The 27,447-nt window shown below is 36.4% G+C and overlaps 2 protein-coding genes across 2 annotated transcripts; one reads left to right on the forward strand and one right to left on the reverse strand.

Annotated features, from left to right (window-relative positions):
• Nucleotides 1-267: 267 nt before the first annotated feature.
• Nucleotides 268-6,523, forward strand: CLEC2A (C-type lectin domain family 2 member A). The gene is made up of 5 exons (XM_036019358.1): nucleotides 268-405; nucleotides 818-895; nucleotides 2,916-3,109; nucleotides 3,563-3,666; nucleotides 5,077-6,523. The coding sequence occupies exons 1-5, from the start codon at nucleotides 327-329 to the stop codon at nucleotides 5,183-5,185; spliced, it is 564 nt and encodes a 187-aa protein (XP_035875251.1). The 5' UTR covers nucleotides 268-326; the 3' UTR covers nucleotides 5,186-6,523.
• Nucleotides 6,524-8,953: 2,430 nt separating this feature from the next.
• On the reverse strand, nucleotides 8,954-26,993 carry KLRF2 (killer cell lectin like receptor F2). Its single transcript, XM_028531570.2, is given in 6 exon segments — nucleotides 8,954-9,146; nucleotides 15,541-15,656; nucleotides 15,927-16,075; nucleotides 18,672-18,719; nucleotides 22,746-22,844; nucleotides 26,915-26,993. Coding segments are annotated over 6 exon segments (600 nt in total). The 5' UTR covers nucleotides 26,985-26,993; the 3' UTR covers nucleotides 8,954-9,028.
• Nucleotides 26,994-27,447: the final 454 nt, after the last annotated feature.

Genomic DNA, 27,447 nt, shown 5'->3' on the forward strand with positions numbered 1-27,447 from the left:
CTCTTCCCCACAAAATACTGCTGTTACTGACATCCTCTTGCTCAAACGCATTAAACTTCTTCCCCTTATTGCTTACAGTATGAAGAAAACAACTTACCCTACACTTACATTCTTCTGTCATATGATCTTATGACTTTCCCTTTTTCCCTATCTTTTGTTTTTATAAGCTGATGTATCTGTTATAGCCATTTGTCTGATCATAATCCTTTTTTAAACGAAACTTTTTATCCTCACCCAAGGACATTTTTGTATTGTTTGTAGAGAGAGAGGAAGGGAGAGAGAGAAACATCGATGTGAGAGAGAAACATCAATTGGTTGCTTCCCCTATGCTCCTGGAACAGGGATCGGATGTGCTTGGACCAGAGATCAGACATGCCTGGACCCCGGACCAGATCCAGAACCGAGGTATGTGCCCTGACCGGGAGTGGAACCCACGATGCTTAGGTTACAGGATGACACTCCAACCAACTGAGCCACAATGGCCAGGGCCAATCATAGACCATTTGATGACCCTTATACTTTCTTGATTATAATTCCCACTCATACTGTTTCCACCTTTTGAAATAACTGCCTTTCCTCCAGCTCTGAATCATATCTAAGTGATCTCCTCATCCCACACCACCCCTCTGAACAGCTATACTAATCATTGCCACTTACCTTCTTTGCACTTTGTAAGGTCATTGTATCTTTTATTACTTCAAGAGATTGATGCTTTTAATCAGAGTTTCTTGAGTGATTATTATGAAAGAATAAATGAATAATAAATATCCAGTCAGAGTTTCTCTGGAAATTTTATTATAAATGTTTTATTTTGCAGCTCACAAGTCAAAATGCAACTGGGTGACTTATGCACTCATCGTTTTTATTATTATTCCAATATCCTTTATAATAATAGGTGAGTGGATTAATTTGTAAACTTTCTATGGTTATTTATGGTTAGCAAGCCTAAACATTTATATCTCAAGCTCTATGTGGAATCTTTCAGTTCTGGAGTAGTAAATAGGTTTGTACAGATTTCTCCTTGGGTTCTTATCAATTCAGCAGGTTTTATAGTCATCTTCTCAACTTTATAGGAGTTCTTGATCTTGGAGTAAAATAATCATAAATTCTCAGATGATAAGATAGCAACATCAATAACTATTTTTTAATTGAGAGTATTTTGTGTGAGTTAAAGAGCCCAATGTCAAAAACATTACATTTAATATTTATATTTAATTCTTATAAGACTATGGAATAGGTATAATTATGAAATCTATTTACAGAGAAATAGAGATCAGCGTGAATAAGTTGTGTCTCACAAATAACTTCCAGAGCCAGAATTGTGACTCTCTTGTAATTCCTGATATTTTAACCACCATGCAACAGTCCCTCTGTAATTACAGTATGTCTTTACTCTCATTTCTTTTGGAGCAAGAGTAAGTAATATTACTAATAGTGGTTATATGAAATATTCATTTATTTCTATCCTCTTTTGATGAAAGAAAAAGATAATAACATAAGTGATATTTTGCAAGATTTTCTCTGTTGCAGTAGATTTGTAAAAAGGAAGATGTTTATTTTCCCTTCTGGGTGTTCTGGATTCATTTTGTGGAAAGAATTCAAAGATCGAATTTAATTCCTAAGCTAAGGCCTAATAGTCTTCAGTACTTGATTGCCCGTGTGCATGCTTTGCTTAATTTAGCGCTTAAACTAGCACTTAAAGTAATACTTTACACTCTTGATTTTTGTCTCCTTTGTCATTTGCAAGAGTACTGGATATGCTTTTTGCTCACAGTTTCCTCTGTCACTGTAGAATCCTAGGAGCTCAGTATTGTCAATATTTAAACATCTGCAATTTAAACATTTGTAGGGAAGGGTCTCTATAAGAAGTGTTTATAAATATTGATTAATTTTTAAAAGTGTTGAAACAATATATTTTATTACTCATGGGTAGTAGACTGGATCCACTTTTGAGTATTACAAAAACAAACAAACAAACAAGCATTGCAGAGTGAGACAAGAAGGCTTTGGAGTTATCTCTACATTTGAACATTTACTTGGCTCTTTTTTGAAGATTTTATTTATTTATTTTTAGAGAGGGGGAAGGGAGGTAAAAAGAGAGGGAGAGAAACATCAATGTGAGAGAGAAACATTAATTGATTGTCTTCACATGGCACCATCCGGGGAGCTGGCCCAGAGACCAGGCATGTGCCCTGACCAGGAATTGAACCAGCGACCTTCTGGTTTTCAGGATGATGCTCAACACGCTGAGCCATACCACTCAGGGCTACTTTGAACTTTCTTGGTCACATTAACTTATTCAAACATTTGGAGGGCAGACACTTTATCTTACTCTCATTACTCAACACCTAACTAAAAAACCTGAACGAGTGAATTCTCAGAACAGTGTACATATACTCATTATTATTCCAGGTCCTTTGGCACCGAATGTTGTGAAAGTAGGACAAATGTTTCACTAACTCATATTTCAGTGACTTGTTATAACTGATGGTGAGTTTCACTTCTGTAGCTTTTATATCCTCCTTTGTCTATGATCTTCTCATTTCTTCATGGTAAAATGAAACCTTCATTTGTTACCTAAGTCCTTGAGGCTTAAATTATATTCAGGTCTGTAGGTCCTTCCTTGATTGCTAACTTTTATGCATTCTTTTTGGTAGGATGCCAGTAGAGACCATGACTGGCTAGTGGTTCCATTTCTCAAAATAGAAGCCAGGAAAAGAGGCTAAAGTATAGACTACTTGGCCACTAAGTGTCTTCCTTGCAGACAGAGGCATTGAATTCATTCACCACGTGAATGAAGTTAATTTTACAGGCCTCAAACCATGGGAGTAAAAAGTAAAACTGATTCACCGAATGAGTAGAAACACATTTTAACTTTTTAAAAATTTGATCATTTCTTTCTTTTTTTTTCCCAGTAATCATGGTAGCACCTTCAAGAAACTCCCAAACTATAATAAATCCTCAAACTATAAAATGTCCGGGAAAATGGATTGAAGTAAGATCTAAGTGTTTCTATTTTTCTGATGGTACCAGAAACTGGACAGCCAGTAAAACATTTTGCAGGTCACAAAGATCAGAACTTGCTCAGATTGACACACGTCAAGATCTGGTAAGAAAAAGGGAAGTTTTCAATCATATCAGAGCTTAAGCTTGTAAGAGAATAAAAGAAAGTAAAAATGGCAAAAGTTAATACTCAATAATGTAAGTCAGACTATGTTTTAAGCACTGAAACTATAAAAACTCGTGTAATCTTCAGCCAATAGTTTATATGTTACAACTAGAAGGATAAGATGTCAAATGTTCTCATCAATATCCCAGTGGAGACATTGTAGTTACCTTTAAAGACAATTTAAATCAGGGCAGCTCAGAGAGTGTAAGAAGTAAAAGAGAAAAGTAAAAATCTTTCAGGTAAAACTAAGCTGAGCATTTGTGCTGTTTGTTGCCAAAGAAGCATTGGGGCGTGCCAATTAATATGTAAATCCTAAAATCTGACTGGGACAAGAAGCCCTTTTAGCAATGTGCTCTAAACTATTAAATAGAACATGCTGTGATTTTTTGAAAGGAATTTTTGAAAAAGTACACAGGAACATTTATGCACTGGATTGGGCTGAGCAGAAAAGAAGGAGAGCCTTGGACATGGACAAATGGCAAAATATTCAACTCCTGGTGAGTTTTAAATGTGGTAGGGAAGATTTATTCTGGTTGTGAAAAATATTAAACCAGTTTGAACTGTGAAATGTGCCTTTTCACACTGAAACATATTTTCGAACAACCCATCTTCTTTCTATCTTGCTAAATAACACAGTGGAATTTTCCATTTTATTTTTATTTGCTTCCTATTTTATTTTTTCATTGTCAAACTTTTGCTAATCAGCACTTGTATTGCTAATTCAAATTCAACTATTTTGCCAATTTCAAGCCAAAGCACAAACATTTCTTGAACCTTTTCTAACTAACTGATTTTATACAAAATCTCTCTTATTTAAACAGAGAACATACAGTTGTCTTTAACTTTCCAAATGCCCATCAAAATCAATATTATTTAGTTAGTTAAGAGTTTTTTGAGTGAACATGGTTTCCTCACTTACATACCATTTACCGACAAGAACTGTACTACTTTCCTTTTGCACACATGTATTCCTGCCTTAATATTTCATTAAGTGCTAGATAAAAGTTAAATAAATATTGAAATATGTACAACAGGAAAAATTATGTTAATTAGAAAAAAGGGAAATTAAAGCAGAACAAATTAATAAAAACAATATTATAAGTAGTCTTTTTAGTTTTTATCTGAATATGCTGCAAAAGCATCAAATAAATATAAATCTTATTACTTTCAAAAAGGAACACTGGCTAAAAATAGACCAGGGAACTGCTTTTATTTATTTATTTATTTATACTCTCAATTACAGTTTATTCGTAACGTTATTCTACATTAGTTTTAGATGTACAGTGTAGTGGATAGACAACCGTGTGCTTTACTGAGTGGGCCCGCGATGTTTCCAGTGCCCACTGGGTCCCATACATAGTTATTACAATAGTATCGACTATGTTCCCTATGCTAGGATTTACAGCTCTATGACTATTGTGTAACTACCAGTTCCTATTTTTAACCCATTAACCTTTTTTACCCACACCTCTGACCCTTGCCCCTTGTCAACCATCAGTCTATGCTCTGTATCTATGAGTCTGAGAAAATGTGTTCTTCAAAAAAATTCCAGAGATCTATGGATTTAACAACTCTAGATAGATAGATAGATAGATAGATAAAAGTAGATATAGGTAAATGTATATAGATGTAGAGATATAATTATATCACTGATTTATCTCTGCCCCCCCAAATCAATCTTTCTTCCTATTGTTCTGAATAAGGTTACACATTACACTAATAATAAATACCTACATGCAGTCTTACAGTCCTTTAATGTACCACATATTTTTGTGTGGCATATGGTGATGGGTAAGTATCAAGCTCAGTGTTTTATATGAAAGATTTTAAATCACTCTATTTTTAATTTTATTTTTGATTACAGCTGAAAATGGTTTCCAAACTGATTTTGGTTATTCCTTTTTTAGGTTTGAAATTAGTGGGAATGGATATTTTGCTTTTCTGAGTGCTGATGGAGTCAATAGTTCCAGGGGGTTTGATGACATGAAGTGGATTTGCAGCAAACCTCAAATTTAATAGAGGAAAACATTGGGAAATTGTTACTGAACCCAGCCAGCAGAAGTCCCACCACTCGCCACCATACAGGCAAAACTTTGGAAATAAAGTTCGATAGAAAAAAAAAGGAAACTTTTATTTAATGACCATACAATTTGAAATAAAGGCAGGTTTCTGTCCCAAAACTCATTCCTTCGTAAAAAAAAAAAATATATATATATCTAAAGAAAAATAACACTGCCACCCACTGCCCGGCCAGACCAGTCCTAGGCCACACCTAGAATTCCCTTTCCCTTTAAAAGTGCCGTCCTTGGGAAAATACAGGTGGCTGAAACATGCTTCTGGTCGTGGTCTGTTCCAGGTGTACCTTGGAACAAGGTGCAAGCTGCTCCTTGTTTGGTGTCTGCCCGTTGGTCCAGCCCTTGCTGCCTGTCTCTTTTGTGTCATCTCACCAGTGCAGCTGTGCTCCTAGCCAGGCAGCTTCCAGACCCCGCTGGGGCAGCTGCTGACCAATACAGCAAATGTGCAGTTGCAGTGCTTTGAGGACCCGTTGCCAGCTGCCTAGCCACATGGCTTCCAGAGCCAGCCAAGGCACAAAGCACCAACTGGCTAAGCACCTTCCCACATGTCTGTGCAGTGGGTCCAAGGCCCTGCCCAGGCTGTAGCAGGTGGAGCAGCAATGGCAGCTCCACTGCTCACTGGGTCTGTGCTGGAGGAACACGTGTGGGCAGCACGCCAGAGGCTGCCAGGCACAGCAGGGCTTGCTGCCCAGTGGGCCTTCCTGCCCAGCTGCACAGCACCCAGAGCCCACTGACCTGGGCCTCCTCTCCTCTCTAGTGCCCACTGCACTCTAGGAAGGCTCTGTAGTGCTGGCGAAGAGGTGCTGAGAATGTCTCTGGACCACATGATCTCCTTCTCCTGCCAGCCTGGACACCTGAGCCCCTGGTGAATGACTGGGCCACTAGGGGAGGGGACTGCAAATTATGCAGTGTTTCTACACACTCTGCTTTTAAAGACTGCCCTCAGAATCCCCCATGTAGTGGAAGTAGTCATATGTGCTTTGCTCTGGTTGCCATGGCAACATACACTCACATACACTGGTGGTGTCCTCGGCACTTCCCAACCCCTCCCCCATTTCTGGCAGATGCCCTTCCCCTTACAAAATGATTATGAGGATTTAGAAGATAAAGTGAAAAACTAAAGTTGTTTTTTACTTGGTCTGTGAAAGTGAGGCAAGATAGGAAGAATTAGGGAAAACTAACAAGTAGATGAGGAAGTTGGTGGGACAGCAGAGGCAGATAAGCCCCTAGGTTCTCTCATCAGAGCCCCCTCCGCCAGGCATGATCAAAGGGCAACAGTTAGGGCAGGAAAAACTCCTTTGGTGGTCACAGAAGTCAACCACAACAAGGACTGGCTACAAACAGATGGATCCAAGATGAAGGAGACATTGACCAGCAAGAAGGTAAAGGGGGGTAAATGGTGATGTAGGAGACTTGACTTGGGGTGGTAAACACAATGCAATACATAGATGATGTACTGCAGAATTGTACACCTGAAACCTGTAAAATTTCATTAACCAATGTTACCCAATTTAAGAAAATAAAAATAAAAAGAAAAGAAAATGGCATCGTTAAAATGAAAACTCGTACCACAAGTAGGAGAGGAATGGGCGTGGATGAATGCCATGACCCTTCCAGAGCAAACCATTTTAGGAACAAGACCCTCCTCCCAATTAGAAGAGAGAGTCAGAATTAGGTGCCACCAACTTCAGAAACAACCCACCCTCGTAAACACACAAAATCCCACGACCTGACCCCATCTCATGTGTTCATCGGAACCCACTCTGGGAAAGCCAGTCCCAGGCTCAACCTTTGACCCTGTCCCAGGAGCCTGAGTTCACCCTAAATAAAAATTGCTTTTCTTCCAACTCAAACTAGTTTTTGAATTCTTTTCTGCCTGAGTCAAGTGCCTTGAGGTCGCGGATGGTGCCAAGGCAGGGCCACATCAGATCAGAACTGGTCTGGTGACAAAAGGAGCTAACAATTGTTGCTCCATTCAATTAAATGAATGAATGGTTATAGGCAAAGTCTCATCAATTCAAGACACATAATTGCCCATTATGAGCACAAGTCAGGAAACTTCTGTTAAACAGGACCGAACAAAGTAAACAAATAATTAGATGCTCTGTGCCTGCAATGATGGTTATAAAAAAGCTAATTTAAATGGATCTATATTGATAGGTCAGCCAAGACTTAGGACTTAAGAGTTAGAGAAATATAAGTGCTCTATATGTGTAAATATGTCTTCGACTTTATCCTAAAAACAAGGGAAAACCCACCAGGAAGAATCCTAACTCTATAAATAACAATCACTAATACATAATTAGAATTAACACATTAAAATTACAAACCTTAGACTGTACAACATTAACTAGAATGACATCAAAAGTGACAAAACTATAGGTTGTTGTAAACATTTAATTGTACAAACAAGGACAAGGAAGGATAGGCTAATGACACATGCCTGAGTGTGTCATAAAATTCAAATTCTGCAGAGCATGTGAAATATTATATCAAAACTGCATTTGTTATATTAGCTTGAGTTCACTTTCCTTCCTAAATAACTGTAATCATGAGCACAAGAAAGAATGGGAGTGTAAGTGAAGAGAGAGACATTAATCAGGGTAGAGAATCTGGAGAAAAAGGGTGTACCTACTTTACAGGGCCAACACACACACACAAGTTCTTCTATATCTTTAATGAAGGCTGAATTTCTTAATTGCAGGTGAAATGTGTGATAAATGATAAAAGGAGAATTTTATGTGCCCCACCCATCATTGCTTTTACTTGGCATTTTCATGGGACTGCAAATGACTTAGTAATCCTGGCAAATGTCAGCATGTAATCAAGTACAGACATTCTCATCTGTGCATCATGTTGTAACTGACAAAACCTGAAAATGATCATTTTTAGACACCATTGCATATTACAGGTCAATATATTAGATTTTGATTCATAATATAGGTTTTATTTTTATTGTTGGTTCATGATTACAAGTTAATTCATGTTAAATGCTTAGAAATATAGAATAACTCATCCCTTTTTTTAAAAAATTGCTTCACAGTTACTAGGATATAAATTCCTGATGATTTAGAATGAACTGCATGCAACTTCTTGAAATTAAATAACTACCCCACTTACATAGCAGATACAAACTGCTGCATTTATTTTAAAATACGAATGTGTTTTGACTAAATGAAAGGAAAAATAAGAAACTTTACTTTTATAAAATTTCAGTTAGAAGACTAAGGAACTAGAACAGTTCTCAATATAATATTTAAAATAAATTTTATTAAAGGAGAATAAATAGTAAAAGCACATAAAAAACAAGATTATATATTACCTGAAATAAACATCTTATGCTTATAACATCTAAACACATTACCATTTGAAATTTGATTTGTTTTTGGTAAAAAAACTGAAAATAATCAACTTGGGGTAAAGGCCCATGGTAAAGAAGAAATGGCATATGTGTATGTATGTGCCTGGTTTATTACTTCTCCAAATGCTCAGGAAGAGTTACAACTCAAGGAATAGAACACACATGGGGAATAGATAGGATTAGGAAAAGATTAAATTTATTTTTTAGACATTCAAACAACAGGGAATTATGTGTTCTTTTTTTTTAAAAATTTATATTTTTCATTTGAGTCTTATTCTTGTATAAAATATTTGAAAATTTTATATTGAAATACAAAAACATAAATTCACATTCCTCTAAAAAAATGGACAACCATTAATAACCTCCATCCATACATACACATTTCTTCCACTTTCTTATTCAAATGCACAGATTTTCTTTTATTCAGACAACGTCTCTCTGGCAAATGCCATAAAATTTAGAGTCACAGTCTTCAGAACTCACTTGATTTCCTGTTGTGACAGCACAGTTCATACTTTCAGTTAGTCCAATAACTGAAAAGCTAGGAGATAAAGGAAAGACTTTAGAAAATTTATCTTAAATTTTCTAAACATCAGAGTGTGGTGGAAAAAAATTTCAGAGGGATATCTCAGGAGCGAGGAGTCCCACCCCACACCAGGCCCACCAGTCCAGGGTTCCAGTGCCAGGAAGATAAGTTCCCACAACTTCTGATTGCAAAAAACAGTGGGGATTAGGTTGGCGGGAGAAACTCCTGGAGTCCCAAGAAGTTCCTCTTAAAGAATCCACACAGGGACTTCTCAGACTCACTCCTTATGAGCTCCAGCACCAGGGTAGCAGCTTGAAAGTCACCAGCGGCATACAGAGAGAAACTGAAGTGTAGGTCATCAAGGTGAGCAGAGGCCATGGTCCCATTTCCAAACCCTCCCCACCCAGAACCACAGAGCCAGCAAGCTGGTGCCATTATCTGGGATTCCATCAAACTGTCTAACACTGTTTGACCCACCTTGGAGATCCCCAGAAATTCCACTCCACCTGACTTAAGGACCCACCCAAGCTGCTTTTCCATATAAATGGCTGATGTTGGCTCATGCTTCACAACACCTAAATCTTCTCAAACAAGCAACAGCCAGCCTCAATAAGCCTCTAGCACCTGTACCTCTTGTTAAGTGTCCTGAGGCCCTGAACTAGCAGCAGCCAGCCTACCTTCAAAGCTTGGCTTTGCCTGGGAATCTCCAAGCCCAGCACAAGCAGCAGCCATCTCAGATTGCTTATGACTCAGACAGGATGATCCTGGGCAAAACATAGGTGGGGGTGGACCTTGCCTGCACCACCCAGGAAACCGCAGAGACAGTGCACCCAATGGACAGCTACAGAACATGTTGGAGCACTTCCAACCTGCCCCCACACAGCTCATTCTCCTTGTAGGGCGTAGCTTTGTGGTAAGTGGTCACAGCCAATCATTACAGCTGATTGTGCTCATTAAATCGCTCCCATTGACCTGCCAACAGTAATCAAAGCTCAACTACAAGAGGAGGGTGCACTCAGTGCACACAAAAGATGCACCTCTAGTACCCACCTTAGGTGCTAGGGGAGGTTGTCCCACTGGACCCTATAGGACACCTACTACATTAGGCCACACTACCAAATCAGGGAGGGAGTCTAGCTGCTCTACCTAATACACAGAAACAAACTCACAGAGGCTTTCAATATGAAGAGATGAAGAAACATGGCTCTAATAAAAGAGGAGAACAAAACTCCAGAAAAAGAACTAAGCAAAATTGAGATTAAGTGATCTACCGGATGCAGAGTTCAACACACTGGTTATAAGGATGTGAAGGAGAAAAAATTAGGGCAACCGTAATAGCATGATAAATAAAATAATTTTTTTTTAAAAAAGAGATGTCTTGCCCTAATAATATCTTGGTTTCCAAATTAAAAAATAAAAAGTGGGGAGGGGGCAGCCTACACATTTCTTACTAAGTTTTTCAAAGACTACCATCAAAATAGGTATAAAAACTGAGTAGTATTTCATGTTTAAGCTTTATATTTATGAAAGATGATGGATATTAGAAGTATAAATATCTAGATTGAAATGAACTATCAGCCCATGGCTTTTGCTCTAACTTGCGAGGGTTCCAGTGTTCTTTGCCCAGTCTCAGCTACTCTAGTAGTGTAAGGTGAAAAGAAAATGGGAGCACAGAGGAATACGGGTAAATGTACATGACACTTAAGAATTTTAAAGCACTCTTCCGCTCATTACCTCTTGTTGTTCACACAAGAACATTGTGAGAGAAGCTTCATTCTCATATCAACAAGCTTGAGAGAAATTTTAAGGGCAAAAGTTTAAATTTAAACCTTCTTTTTGAAAAAATAAGTTAGCATTTATTGAGTGCCTCTTCAATAAGTACAATTTATAGTAATTTGTTTAATCCTTTTTTATTAAATATTTTTATTGTTCTATTAGAGTTGCCCTAATTTTCCCCCATTCGTCTCCCCTGCTCTGCCCAACCCTTGCTCCCACAGTCAATCCGCACCCTGTTGTCCATGTCCATGGGTCATTTATACTTGTTCTTTAACTAAGCCCTTCCCGTTCTTTCTTCCTTTATCCTCCTCCCACCTCCCCTCTGGTCCCTGTCACTTTGTTCCTTGTTTCCATGCCTCCAGCTCTATTTTCCCTCATTGGTTTCTTTTGTTCATTTAGGTTCCTGTTATAGGTGAGATCATATGGTATTTGTCTTTCACTGCCTGGTTTATTTCACTTAGCATAATGCTCTCCATTTCCATCCATGCTGTCACAAAAGGTAGGGGTTCCTTCTTTCTGCTGCCTAGTATTCCATTACGTAAATGTACCACAGTTTTTTGATCCACTCATTTACTGATGGGCACTTAGGCTGCTCCCAGCACTTATTATTATAAATAATGTTGTTATGCACATAGAGGTGCATAGGTTCTTTTGAATTGTTGTTTCAGGGTTCTTGGGGTATAACCTCAGCAGTGGAATGTCTGGGTCAAAAGGCAATTACATATTTGATTTTTTTGAGGAGATTCCATACTGGTTTCCACAGAGGCTGCACCAGTCTGCATTCTGACCAGCAGTGCACTAGTGTTTTCTTTTCCATACATCATCACTGGCATTTGTTGTTTGTTGATTTATTCTGCTGTTTGTTATTTGTTGTTTAGCTATTCTGATCAGTGTGAAGTGGTATCTCATTGTGGTTTTAATTTGCATGTCTCTCATGGTTAGTGATGCTGAGCATCCTTTCATATGTCCCTGGGCAATCTGTATGTCCTCCATGGAGAAGTGCTTGCTCAGGTCCTTTGCCCATTTTTTAAATTGGATTGTTTGTCTCCCTGGCACTGAGTTGTATATGTTCTATATATATTTTAGGGATCAAATTCTTGTCTGAGGTATTGTTGGCAAATATGTTTTCCCATACGGTTGTCTTCCTTTTCATTTTGAAGATGTTCTCTTTAGATGTGTAGAGGCTGTTAATTTGATGAAGTCCCATTTGTTTATTCTTTCCTCCATTTCCCTGGCCCTAGAGGATGTATAGATGGAAATATTGCTGCATGGGATATCTGAAATTTTACTGCCTATGTTTTCCTCTAGAACTTTTATGGTGTCGTGGCTTATGTTTAAGTCTTTCATCCAGTTTAAGTTTATTCTGGTGTATGATGTAAGTTCGTGGTCAACTAACTTTCTTTCTTTCTTCCTCCCTCCCTTTCTTTCTTCCTTCCTTTCTTTCACTCTTTCTTCCTTCCTTTCTTTCACTCTTTCTTTCACTCTTTCACCCTTCCTTCCCTCCCTCCTTCCCTCCTTCCTTTCTTCCTTCCCTCCTTCCTTCCTTCCTTCCTTCCTTCCCTCCCTCCCTCCCTCCCTCCCTCCCTCCCTCCTTCCTTCCTTCCTTCCCTCCTTCCTTCCTTCCTTCCTTCCTTCCTTCCTTCCTTCCTTCCTTCCTTCCTTCCTTTCTTTCTTTCTTTCTTTCTTTCTTTCTTTCTTTCTTTCTTTCTTTCTTTCTTTCATCATTCCAGATCTCACAGCACCATTTTTTGAAGAGGCTAATTTTACTCAATTTTATGTTTCTTCTCCCTACTCAAATATTAATCAAACATAGAGACATGAGTTAATTTCTTGGCTCTCTATTCTGTTGCATTGATCTATGTGGTTTTTCTTATGTTGGCACCAGACTGTTTTGATTACTGTGGCCTTGTAGTATAATTTGATATCACATATTGTGATCCCTCCTAGTATATTCTTCTTTCTCAATATTGCTGCAGCTATTTATGGTCATTTTAGGTTCCATATAATGTTTGAAATATTTGTCCATAATCTGTTAAATATGTCACTGGTATTTTAATAGGGATTGCTTTACATCTATATATTGCTTTGGGTTGTATGGACATTTTAAATATGTTGATTATTTCAATCCATGAGCACAGTATGTGCTTCCATTTGTTTAGTTCCCCTTATTTTCTTTCTCCAGTGTTTTGTAGTGTCTGAGTACAGGTCTTTAACTCCTTGGTTAAGTTTATTTCTTGTTACTTAATTTTTCTTGTTGCTATAGTAAATGGGATTTTTCCCCTAGTTTCTGTTTTTGATATTTCATTTTTGGTATACAAAAATGCACTCATTTCTGTATATTGACTTTATATCCCGCTTTTTGGACAAATTCACTTATTAGGTTGAGTAGTTTTTTGGTGGAGCCTACATAGTTTGCTCTATATACTATTATGTCATCTGCAAGTAATGACAGTTTTATTTCCTCCTTTCCAATTTGGATGCATTTCATTTCTTCTTCTTCTCTGATCACCATGGATAGAACTTCCAGCACTATTTTGAATAAAGTGGAGAAAGTGGACTTTTTTGTCTTGTACCTGATCTTAGGGAGAAAGCTTTTATTTTTAAAGATTTTTTTAGAATTTTTAATTCTTTTTAAATTCTTTTTTAAAGATTTTATTTATTTATTTTTAGAGAGGGAAGGGAGGGAGAAAGAGAGAGAGAGAAACATCAATGTGTGGTTGCTGGGGGCTGTGGCCTGCAACCCAGGCATGTGCCCTGACTGGGAATCAAACCTGCGATGCTTTGGTTCACAGCCCGTGCTCAATCCACTGAGCTACGCCAGCCAGGGCTGGAGAAAGCTTTAAATATTTGCCCATTGAGTATGATGTTGGCTTAGGTTTCTCATATATGGCCTTTATTATTTGAGGTATGCTTTCTCTACTCCCACTTTGCTAGGCATTTTTATCATGAAATGAGAGCTGTACTTTATCAAATGCTTTTTCAGCATCTATGGATATGATCATGTGATTTTTGTCATTCATTTTATTTATATGTGTACTATGTTTCTTGATTTGCAAAATTCTACCATCCTTTCATTCCTGGGATTAATCTCCATTGACCAAGGAGTATGATCTTTTTGAGGTACTGCTGGATCTGGGTTGCCAGTATTTTGTTGAAGATTTTAGCTTCTATGTCCAGTAGCTATATTGGCCTGTAGTTTTCTTTCCTGGTTGTATCTTCATATGGTTTTGGAATTAGGTTAACAATGACTTTTTAAAAAGAGTTTGGGAGTCCTCCCTCTTCTTGAATTTTTTGGAATTGTTTGAGAAGGGTAGGAGTTAGCTCTTCCTTAACTAGTAAAATTCACCTGTGAAGCCATTTGGTCCAGGGCTGTTTGTGTGCCAGGAGTTTTTTGATTACTGCTTCAGTTTAACCATTGTTATCAGTCTATTCAGGTTTTCAGCTTCTTCTTGATTCAGTTTTGGAAGATTGTATTTTCCAGATACTTGAAAATCTCTCCCAGGTTGTCAAATTTCTTGGCATATAGTTGTTCATCCTTGGCATATAGTTGTTACAATCCTTTGTATTTCTGTGGTATTTGTTGTTATTTCTCCATTTTCTTTTCTTATTTTATTTATTCTAGTTTCTCTCTCTCTCTCTCTCTCTCTCTCTCTCTCTCTCTCTCTCTCTCTCTCTCTCTCTCTCTCTCTCTCTCTCAGTGAGTCTGGTTAAAGGCTTGTCAATTTTATTCATTTTTTTCAAAAAACGAGCTCCAGGACTTACTGGTCTTTAGAATTGCTATTTTAGTCTCTACATCATTTAAGTCTCCTCTGATCTTGATTATTTCCTTCTTTCTACTCATTGTGGGCTTTCTTTGCTGTTTTTCCTCCAGTTCTTGTGTTATTTATTGGAAAATTTTCTATGTCTGCGGTAAGCGTATATGGCTATGAGCTTCCCTCTCTAGACTGTCTTTGATGTGTCCCATAGGTTTTGGGCTGTTGTGTGTTAGTTTTCATTTCTTTCATGAAACTTTTTGTTTTCTTTCTTGATCTCATTGTTAACTCATTCATTATTTAATAGCATATTATTCAGTCTCCATGAATTTGAATGTTTTGAGTTTTTTCTTTGAGGTTGGTCTCTAGTTTTAAGCCTGAGTGATCCAAGAAGATGCTTGATATGATTTAATTTTTTTGAGCTAGCTGAGGCTTGTTTTGTAATGTATATGTGGTCTATCTTTGAAAATGTTCCATATGCATTTGTAAAAAATGTATATTTTGCTTATTTGTGGGTCAAAGGTTCTGTATATTATCAATTAAGTCCATTTGATCTGGAGTGCTGTTCAACAACACAATATCCTTGTTGATTCTTTGCTTGGAAGATCTATCCATTGTTCACAATGGTCTATTAAAATCCCTACTATGAGTGTGTGGCTGTCGACATCTTTCTTGAAGTTCTCCAAGATTTTCCTTATATATTTTGGTGTTCATATGTTAAGCATATGTATATTTACAAGGGTTATCACTTCTTGATGAATTCTTTCCGTAAGTATTATATAGTGTCCTCCTTTGCCCCTTTTTAATTAATTAATTAAATTACTTTTCTATAAATAAAACAGCATCATTATACCATTCCTCTCCCTCAAATAATGACTTACTCTTTTTGTTCCACAAAAGGGCATTCATTTATCCACATCCATTGCTTTCCTGGGTGCATAATGTATAGTCCAATCCAACTAGGATGTCCAGGTTTTAAATTCTTTTGCATGAATTCCTACAAAAAAAATAGTTCACTCATTTATTCACTTATTCATTTATTCAAAAACATACCAATGCCTTCTACAGAGTAAGGCACTGTGCCAGGCATTAATGAGGAACTAAATAATTATTTCTTTCCTAAATAATAGGCTTCTTATCATAAACAACAGTAATTATATTAGGGATAATGAATGTTCAGATCGATGACTATAAACTACCCACACTTATTAGAACTGCACCTAAAAATTCTTCCTGGAGCACTTAGATTCCATGTTTGATTCCTCACCAGCTCTTTCAAAGTGTGAATCACCGGCAAGTGTGCCTGGAGCTTTGTGCAATCATGTTGACTCTCATTTCAACTTCTAGAAGTCATCAAAAACTTGTAACATGTCCCTTGGTTCAACAGCCAGTCATTTTGGCATATATAATTATCTCCTAAAAGAAAATACTAGAAAAAGTTAATAAAACTCTACAAAATTAATATACTTTTTACCAGGCCAAAAGTTGTCAGTCCTGAATAGTTACATTTTTGCCAAAACATAATTTAAAGACTCAGGATAACTGGATTCTAATTTCAGCTGTACCAGTACATAACTAAAAGGTATAAAATAACCTCAAATATACCTCACAATTTTAATTTGAGGGGATTTATTCACTTACTATTATTAGTGAGAAGGAATCATTTGGACCAAGTGATTCTATTAGGTGAATATTGATAGAAGGTGAATGAAGTACAGTTTGGAGCTGCAAAATATATTAAAAGTAGTCCAAATAATCAGTGTAAGATGTTAAAACACCTACCCGTGATTCAAAATGTGGACACCAATTGTCCAAAGAGCTATTACTGTTAACTTAGCTTCCAGTCTTACCAGAAATATTATGGGGATGAGGGTGGAGAAAAAGAAATTGATTTAGCTACTTTGTATCAATTCTTGTCTCAATTTTTTACATAATAATAAATGTATTCACAAAATACATCTATTATGTATTTTTACATGATAACACATATAACCATTATTGTGGGTTTCTAAGAACCTAGCATATATTTATGTTTTAAAATAACTTTACAAAATAGTAGAACATGTTAAATGACAAGATTGAAATACAAACAGTATGAGATATTATATAGAACCTTGACCCATTTTTCCAGCAATAAATGGCAAAGAAAAAATAAATAAATAAAGAGGACCTGAAGATTAAGAGATTCAAGAGACACCAAAGCACTTTAAACATATGCAATTGTGGTCTTCCTTTTGATTATGATTCTAACAAATCAGAGGAAAATAAAAAGACATTTTAATGGTGACTAGGTAATATATATTAATAAGTTATTGCTAATTTTGTTAGGCATTGTGGTAGACAGAATTCTAAAGTGGTTCCCATGATTCCTGCCCCCGGTGTACATGGTTCATGTAATTCCCTCGTGTAATGAATGTGAGTCGGGCCTGTGACTATGATGGGATATCACTTCCATGGTTAAGTTTATCGTATTACAAGGTGAAGAGATTTTGAAGACAAAAAAAGAGTCCCCAGTCAGTTAACTTTGAGTTCATGAAAAAAAGAGATTATCACAGAAGGGCATGACTTAGTCAGGTATAAGACCTTATAAAGGAAACTGAACCTTCTTTGAAGAGAGAGAGACATCCTATTGGCTCTGAAGAATTAAACTGCCATGTCTTGAGAGTCTGTGCAAGAGTACAGATGGAAAGGAAATGCAGGAGCTTAGAGCAGCCCTGGGTGAAAGCCAGCAGTAAAGCAATGACCTCAGTCCTACAACCACAAGTAACTGAATTGTACCAACAACATAAGTTCGCAGGAAGAACCTCAGCTCCAGAAATGTGTGTGGTCTGGCAAACACCTAAACTGCATGCCGTGAGACCCTGAACAGGAGACCTAGTTAAGCTGTGCCTGTGCTCCCAACCCATGGAGGCTGAGTATTAAATAACTTTTGGTTTAAACTGGTAAATTTGTGGTAATCCATTGCACATCAAGAGAAAGCTAACACAGGAGTTATAATAATGTTGTGATTGAGTTAAGCACAAGGAGCCTTTAACTGTAAGGATCATGAACTGAAATATTTAAATATTAAATGGCATGATATCTGGTAACAGCTTTAATACAATCTAGTTTGGGAGTCTGTTAATGGAAGAGATATAGATGAAATAATACTGACTATGCACTAACAATTTTTGAAGATATTTGAAAGGTACTTAGTTTTACTTCTACTTTTCATAATAAAAATCTAAGAATATAACAAAATAAAGCTTTCTAAAATAGATGTTATTGTCACCCCCAATTTACAGAGGAGAAATTGAGTCATATATTGAATAATTTTCTCAAAGTCATACAACATAAATATCGGATCTAAAGTTCCAATCTAGTTGTTTGTCTCCACAAGCTATCTGGTCAACTGAAGCATTATTATATTGCTTTATAATATAATATGCCTGCATATTATATTACTTGGTGTATTAGTCAGGGAAATAGAACAGAGGGGGGGGGTGGGAAACTTATTTCAAGGAATTGGCTCACATGAAGAGCAGGTTGGCAGGCTGGAGACCCAGGGAAGAGCTGATTTTGCAGCTGGAGTCTGGAGTGTGGAGGCTGATTCCCTCTTCCTTTGCAGAACCTCAGTATTTTTTCTCTTAAGCTTTTCAGCAGATTGAATGAGGCCCAGTCACATCATGGAAGACATTCTGCTCTCCTTAAATCTACTGGTTTAATTGTTAATCTCATCTAAAATGTACTTTCACAGCAACATCTAGGTTAGTGTTTGACCAAATATCTGGGTACCATGATATTTTGGTCAAGTTGACAAATAAAATGAACCATCACAGCTGGTTTAAACTACACTAAATATTTACTATGCTGTGATTATTATATACCCATTTTAAACTACACTAAATATTTACTATGCTGTGATTATTATATACCCATTTTATTATATACCCATATTAAAACCCTGATATTTAATCTGTGTAACCAGTGGTTGAATTTTTTTGATTCAACACATATCAGACAAAAACATTACCTGATAGACTGTTGGTATTTACATTCTTTGAGAAATCCATTTTTTTATCTGTATTCAGTGCAAAGAAAAAATACAATGAGTAACATGAAGAGCAACTTAGGTATATGAAAATAAAAAAGTGAATGTATTTCTCTTCTACCAGGCTTCTACTCCTCTCCTTCCCCAGAATTTGCCACTTTTTCTAATATTTTTATTCCTTTGAGAGTTAAACACAATTCTAAATATTGTATGCATTCTTAAACCTCATACCTATTACTCCTTTATATATTATTTTTGATGTTATCTTTTTTGTTCCAGATTCACCCTTTGTATCACACCAAGCATCTTCAGCTTCTTGGTTTCAGTATTCATAAATTGTTTTCATGCAGACTGAATTAATTACTTTCCTGGAACACAGAAGAGCTGATAACCTGCAATGTACATTTCATTACATTCTTGGGCTAGCTTTACTCCATCTAATATCAGCCCCCCTCTTCCTTTATTTGTTCCAAAAGAGTACATAAAAAAATTATATTCAATCTAAGTTAAATCACGTTCAGAACTACTGCAGTGGTGTCGTTTTATATACATTTAAAAATGTGATGCCAATTTGTTTCTTTTTGCTTTGGGAAAGAACTAATTCTTTATGTAAACAATTAGGATTATATATTTACTGATTGTGCCCTGAAATATAATGAGGATTTATCTGTCTGTCTATCAGTCTATTTTACCTATTTATCATCTATTTATTATATCTATTTTTGCATTTTCTTCTAAATTTGATGGGCTGTTATAAATTGAAAACTTCTGTTTTTTGTTTGTTTGTTTTTTCTCCTGAAATTTTTTAAACATTTATTTTATTATTTCCCATGTACTTTTCCCCTCTTCTCTTCTGGAAATTTGTCAGTGACGCTGTCCTTCTGTAACATGGTGCAGCCAAGAGGGGGGCCCCAAATAGGGATTCGAAATGGGGTCCAGAACTCAAGGTGTTCAGGAAATATTAGGATGTCCTTACCCCCACCCTCCCACAGGTGTGGGTTGGGGGAAGGGACAAATGGAGCAGGGCCATTGACAGCTGTTTCACATAGCAACAGTTTTGCAGCTAACCTCTGGCATGGTCATTTAACATATCTATAACCTTTAACTGGTTACATAGATATGTTAAATAGCTGTGGCCATGATCTGAGCCAGGAGGACAGAAGTAACTTCCCACCAAGATGTAACTGGGGGGCCGGTCCCCCACGTTACAGCGCCTGTGTGGGGGCTTGGAGAAGATTGGCTCCATGACATGGGGCCATGCCTACCCAGATTCATGAAGGCAGCCCAGTGAAGCTGGAAGGATATGAGAGTGCTGGCAAGTGTAGCCAATTGTGGGAGAAGTGTGGGAGGAGTCAGAAATGGGGCTGCAGAGCAAGATTGGCACGGGCATTTAAATCGAGCCACAGCAGCCAGTGGGAGGAGAACCATGCAGCTTTGCCAGACTGGGGACTCCCACAGTGATTGTGCAGAGAGAACCACATGGCTTTGCCAGAGTGGGAAATTTCGCAGCCCTGAGAGGGAATCACCATGCTGCTTTATCAGAGAATCGCTACTTGACTTTGGCACAGTGGCAACCCCACTTCCTCACAGCCCTGGGAGGGAGAACCATGCAGCTTTGCCAGAGTGGGGACCCCCGCAGCTTTAGAAGAGGGAACCACCACCCAACTTTAGCAGAGATCTCGGCAACACGGCTGATGGTGCCGGGAACCAAGAGAAGCCTACCAGCCAAGACGGGTTACTGGGAAGAACCAGGGGCTGCCTGAGCCACGGACTTCTATTTCTTTTCCTGAGATACGGTACCCCAGACTGGGCAAAGGGGGAAGGAAGGACTATGTGTGTTTGTGGGTATTTTAAGGGACTTTGGGATTTTGATGAAGACATTAGGTCACTATTTTAAGTTTGTATAGCATTAAGTAAACATTTCCTTTCCTTTTCACGAATCTCTGGCATTGAGAGACGTCTTTCCTCTGGTGGTGGATGTAGCGGACCTGGGGGAGTTCCTTTCAGTAATAGTATATCGCCCTTGGCCACCCCAGGCTCCCCTTTGTTCTATAACACTTCCTGGGATAATATGTTGGGATTTTATCTCAGATAATCTCGATTTATTTATACTTACTAATATTTTCTGACATTTTTCTCTGTACTCTCAGATATTTGGATAGATTTCATGAATGTTTAGATAGAATGGGCCCAGGAAATAACCAAACTATTCAGTAAACCAACATTGCGTATTCCCTGGTTCTCTCCAGAACCAAAACAAGGAGGCCGATACCTACCACCACTCCATAAAAGAGGAGCCCCAGCTTGTTTAGTTATACAGATGATTGTTTTAAAGGGATTTTTGTTGGGCTTTTTTGTTTTGTTTCTTTTTTTTGCCATGATATGGTACCAAATACCACTGCATGAGAGGAGCAAGAGGTTGTCAAGAGAGCAATCAAAAAGAACATTCTTTAGAAAGTCTTTTAGTTAACTACATTGCTTTCAACCTTTGTTTACACCCTACCCATCTCTGAAAAGGAAGTTTTCCCTGGGTTTTGCCCTGAGGAAGACCTTTCATCCCCATCGTTACCCTTTGTTCTTTGAACTGTGGTTCTGTCCATTGATTAATTCGATAGCATTATCAATAGCATTATCCCATCTGTTTTTCATTTTTACAAGTTTTTCTTTCTTTTCTACTTCTGTGCTTTTCATTTATTTTATGTTGTTATCTTTTGCTGTTCTGATATAGAATTTTAGGAAATAGCAGATGTAAATATTTTATGATCAATAATTTGTTTTGAACTGAAAGTCATGAAAAATATTTTCAAACTGGTCAAAGTACAAGCACAAATTTACTAGAAACACAAATCTTAAAATTGTCACTAATTTATAAGAATTAAAAACTGCTAAGAAAAGGTATTGTCCCTACTTATATTTGATCAATTTTTACTGATTTCTTGTAAAAAGTATCTTTCTCTGAAAGAATGATGATGGCACCAACTATGTCATTTTACTATTTACATTTTACAGAGGAGGAAACTGAGTCACAGGAGAGTGGCACTGGCCGGTAAATATCACACTTGGTGCCCAAAAGAAACCATTTGCTCCTGAATTCAGGATCTTTTAAAAAAGTTTTAATATTATGGTGTAGTCCATAACCTAGAATTACTGGTTAAATAATGCTTCCTTAGATAAACTCATGAAAATGAATAGTCATCTAATATTGAATGTTAAAGAAGTGGACAATTTCATCTTATCAATAATTGATTTCAATATAAGGATTGAATATATTAAGGGATATGATTGGTTGACAACTTCTCAGCCAAAATGCCGTTACAAGTACAGAAGAACTACCTAAAGAAGACTATTTATTTAGTCTCAGAAAAATCTGACATTTTCTGTTGTTGTAACAGGAAAAACATAAGAACAGATATAATTGCCCATTATAAAATAGACACTTCACTTTGCCTCCCACAGAGAACTAGCTTTAGGGCTCCTCTACCTTTAGATATCTCATTCATGTTCATGTTCCAGGTTGACATTATATATGACAATCCCCATTTTAGCCCTGCATTTTCAAGAAGCACAGTTTCAAGAGAAACACAGAAAGCTACAGAACCATACAATGGTCTGGTTATTTCAGAAGAATGAACACAGAATAAACACATTAAATACAACTTCAGGGAGAAAAATCAGGTGCAGGAGTCCATTTAAAATGACTTTCAAACAGATCATCTTTTTTTAAACTAGCACATTCATACATTTAAATTGTTACTTTTCAAAGTGATGCAAATGAGTACATAATAGCCTGTAAAAATACATCACTGATTTTTTAATAATATAATAAGCCAATCTTTAACTAGAAGTTTTTAAAAAACGTGGAATAAATATGTGTTTTATACTTGAATTTTTCTTAATTTTTCTTAAATTGAAAATAATTGTGTAACATGACATGTGAGTGGAAAGTTTAATTTACCAACTTTGGACTACAGTGTGGATCTGATTTTAATATTAAGAGGAATTAAATATCAATTTATCTTCAGAAAATGCAAAAACAAGTAAAAGCTGCATACTCACTTGAAAAGTTCAGGCCAATCACTGTTATCACAAGAATGAGGATCCCAATGCATCCAACTATCAATAAAATGCAGTAATAATATGGATACAAGGCGAAATCTGAAAGGTTGAGATTTTTTTCATGAATTTTAGAACTCTTGTGATGATTCACTTTAAAAACATTTTCCTGCCTTGCTTTGTTATTCAGTGATTTTTGATTACTTAAAATTAGTCCTTAAATTAAATATATTTTAGGCCTTGGCTGGTGTGACTTAGTAGATTGAGAGTCAGCCTGTGAACCAAAGGGTCGCATGTTCAATTCCCAGTCAGGGCACATTCCTGAGTTGCAGGTTAGGTCCCCAGTAGGAGGCACATAAAAGGCAACCACACTCTGGTGTTTCTCTCCCTCTCTTTCTTCCTTCCTCCCCCCTCTCTAAAAATAATTAAGTTAAATTATATTAAATATATATTACATAGATATATAATTTATAGTGCATAGTATTTTATGTTACATACTAATATATAAATATAATGTAAACATAAGATTTACTTTATATATTACATATGCAATGATACACAATAATTTTTAATATATAAATGTGTATGTATAATATATTCTATATATCACATATATTACCATATTTTTCAAACCATAAGATACACCAAGGTTTTAGAGGAGGAAAATAGGAAAACAATTTTTGAGGCAAAAAATGTAGTAAACTATTTAATAACATAAATAATATAATATTTCACCAATGTAAATGTAAACAGAACTCATCAGTGGTATTAGCAACCATTATTCCTCCCAAATTTGTTGGGGGAAAGGTGCGTCTTATAGTCCAAAAAACATGGTGTATATATAAAATAGAAATTATACATAATATATGATAATACTGTATAATGATACTACAAATAGAATTATTTTTCTTAATTTCATTTTTGGATTGTTCAGTGTCAAGTGTATATGTGTTATGTGTATTATTTATTTTAATGACCCACTAAAAAAATAAAAGAAAAAAAGGAACATTTATTAAAGTCCTGTTATGTACCGGTCATGGTACTGGGAATATTCACCTGTTATCTCACCTTCAGATATGATATATAGTGTACCCTTGACTTTGACTTTTTGGACAAGAATCAGTGTCAGCTTAAGCAGCATAGATCTCCAATTAATGCTGTTTGAACTGAACTTTTGCCATAGTACTACTTTGGATCAGAGTTGGCAGGAACAGCCTCTTTAAAGAGGAATAAATGGGGGAAGCGCCAGAGACATAGGAATATATTTAATGTAATCATAGGAATATTATTTAAATCTAGAAACATTCAAGCCAATTTGTTTTGCTAGTGCCCAAAGAGAAAATCAAGTAATGTGATGCTCAGATTATTATTCCCCAGTTTTTATTGGTTTATAAATAAACAAGCACTTAATTTCATCACTGTAGTTATACATCTCACAAATAGTTCTAAGTCGGCAATTTTCAACTGGATTGCCACAAGAATGTTTAAAATATGCCATACCTGACTACTTAGTCAGGGGCACTGACCCCTTTTTTCCCTTAGATTATCAAATAAAAAAAAAATGACAACAGCCAACACAACAATAACCATTTGCTGTGAATGAATCAAATTATACCAGTTTTTGGTCAAATGAGGAAAAACTATATTTTTGGTGTTCTGCAGAATTTTAGTAATTATTTTATGTTTTCTATGAGATGAAAAAGGTTGAAAATTACTGTTCTCAGTCATAATGAAAGAGAGCTCCTTCTCAAATTTGGATATTTTATTTCAATTGATTTTCATTGATTTTTATGGACTTAGTGCATCTCTTTATAACACATAGTTATAGGGTGTGCTGTATATTGTAAAAGTTTTGAAATTTACCCAATTGTCTTTATTACAAAATAAATCCAAAGTGAGTTTCTATTTTTTTCTTGCCTGTGTATATTTCTTTACTCAAACAAAAGTGAAAAGACCTCTATTTAGCTAAAAACTCTCAAAATGTACTTCTGCAAGTTATGAGGTAATACCTATTCCAGGCATATTTATTGGAAGTTAACTGATCCCATATGTACCAAGAAGAAAAAGTTTTAACTCATTGCCAAATCATATTATAGCTATAAATTAACAATTAATATTCTTTTACCTAAGCTCTAATGGGTGAGACCCTTGTGTCCCAAAACTTCTGGACTGCATGCCATTGGAGTCCATGGGGCAATACTACAAAATTACTCTGTGAAACTTATCATCATCACCGCTGCCAGAGCACTACTTATGTTGTGATTGTATCTGTTTCATGATGGAAATTTTTTCTTTCTGGACTTAGTAACAAGATTACTTATATCGACCTTTTTTCTATAATTATATTTTATTATATTGAGGAAATATATAATTGTGATAAGTGCTAGTGAGAAAAATAACAGGTACTATGAGAGTAGCAGTCCCTATTTTGCTCTCTAAATAATGCTCAAGTTGCTAATCTCACCTCATGGTTTTACATGTTTTACACAGATCAAATCTACAAATTCATCTCTAAAATCTCAGCTCTCTTTTCAACTTCCACTCTCCAACCTCCTATGAATATCTCCTTTTGCATATTCCATTAATGCTGAAAATATTTTTGCGAATGCTTCCACAAGCCAGCAATTTCATGCACCCAGGAACTACCAGTGTTTGTTTGGTTTACTCAAGGCTGTAGGTTTTATTGCCCCTTTTCTCTATCCTCAACTTTGACCTCAGACTTGCTAGTTTTCTCTGACATTTTCCCTGATCTAGACGTTGGTTTTTACTTTAGTTCTTATGCTTTTCTAATCTTGCTTCACATCTACTCTTGTGTGGCTAACACTTTTAGTCTATTCCCATGGTAGGTTTTATATCCATCTTAAAGAATAGGTGTGACTGTCTTACAATGTGTGCCCAATAACTGGTTGGATTATCTTTACTCATCAATTACAAAGAAGCTTAGCAACAAATTTGTGGCAGGCAAAAGCATGTTTACAGAAATGTAATTGTCGCTTAATTGCAGGCCTAATTCACGTTCCTAACCCTATTCTTCTTTCACTAGTAACTTAAAGGACTGTTAACCTCTACTTTATGTACCTACCTTCAAATTTTATATATCTTTACTCACCTGTGTATTACACGGTGGTTTATAAACTTTTTAAAAAGTTAATAATTTAGTTTAACCGCTACATCTATGGGGTTTAGAGTCCAGTTCAATTCAAGTCCAATGGTCCTAGTTTTCACTAAGTTACTAGTGAAAAAGGAAGTATTAGTTTTCTATTATTGAGACTGTGAAAAAGACCTTGGGTCTGCAGATGATGACAATAGTATCATGTTTATGGAAAAAAATTTGAATTTGATGGATGGAAACTGGGATAATACATGAAGATGTATAGCAATAGTGCATATGGCAGAGCTGTGGTTTTTCCCAGCAATTCTAAAATTTCTGGGCCATGTCATCCCAGTTTTGATCCTGACTATTTTAATAGAATTATCTAAAAAATGAATTGTAAACCTACTGGATTTAGAAAACATATGTTGTATATCAAACTTGCCTATAAAACCTGTTACAGCTTGAAAACAAAACAATCTTGACCCGATACAACAGTCCTAAACAGCAAAGATTGATGTCCTCTTTTATTTTCCCCTTTCTCATCCCCAATAGACTGTTCTGTCATTCCATAGCTCCTTTCAGAAGATTAATGAAATACCATATGTATATACAAAAATGCTTTTGTAAGTTGTAAAATGCCATGGGACCATTGCTACTCCCACCATCCTCACTACATCTTTACTTCTGAGTATCACAGGCATCTTCAACAGATACCATGCCCATATAGTTGCTTTGAAGAATCTTGTGTTTTGTAGGAGGAATAATTTTTTGTAAGAATGCTAACTTTGACTCTTTGCTTGAAAATTATCTTTATATTCTTATTATAGCACATTGAGGAGATCATACACTATCTTATTAGCATTTCCCTGGCCCCATGACTGTAAAAGTACAACTCTTGGGGGGGTTGATTATTGATGCTTATATGAGTCTAAATAAACTTAGCTTATGACCATTTTTTTAAAATCTCAAAATAAAGTTAAATTTAACATTGCAAAATTATTCAAAGATCATTGTTTTTTCCGGAGAGAATAATGCAATTTTAAACTGGAGCCTGGTTGAGGGATAACAATATTCCTACCTTTAGATCTCTGCTGGGATTTGTCATGAGTTTTGCCCATCAGCACCGTGTAGCCATCTTCAGCCTCCATCTGCTCAAACGTCTCCCTGGACACTACCCAGAAAATGGCACAAGAAAGTGGAGAAGAGTTTCGGCCTCGGATATTTCTCCTAGTACAGTGTACCAAAGGCTAAAAGGAAGTCCAAAAATAGTCTAAAACCACACAGGATGTGTTGGTGAATGAAAATGGGTGGACATGTTAATTTCCACCCAACAAGTAAAACCAGTGCTTGGCTGGATAAGAATAAAGATTTTAAAGGATATTGTCTTTATCATACTTCACTGTTATGCATACATACACACAGAGGAAAATGTCACTTTTCAGTAAGTCACAGGCCAGTGGCATGGAGCATATAATGAAGGCACAAAGAAAGGTAACATCAGACCTGCATTAAGCCAATTATCATAACAGTAATTTAAATAACTGTCCAAACCCTCTGAAAGAGGTGTGGCTATGGTGGTTTGAGGTGACTCAAGAAAGGATTAGTGCAGAG

Source organism: Phyllostomus discolor, chromosome 2 (assembly GCF_004126475.2).
Source record: "Phyllostomus discolor isolate MPI-MPIP mPhyDis1 chromosome 2, mPhyDis1.pri.v3, whole genome shotgun sequence".
Classification (NCBI taxonomy): Eukaryota; Metazoa; Chordata; class Mammalia; order Chiroptera; family Phyllostomidae; genus Phyllostomus; species Phyllostomus discolor.

Coding starts and splice junctions, on each gene's coding strand:
- CLEC2A (XM_036019358.1), top strand. CDS start 327: ATGCTCCTGGAACAGGGATCGGATGTGCTTGGACCAGAGATCAGACAT. Junction 406..817: donor GGACCAGATCCAGAACCGAG/GTATGTGCCCTG, acceptor TTTATTTTGCAG/CTCACAAGTCAAAATGCAAC. Junction 3,667..5,076: donor GGCAAAATATTCAACTCCTG/GTGAGTTTTAAA, acceptor TTCCTTTTTTAG/GTTTGAAATTAGTGGGAATG.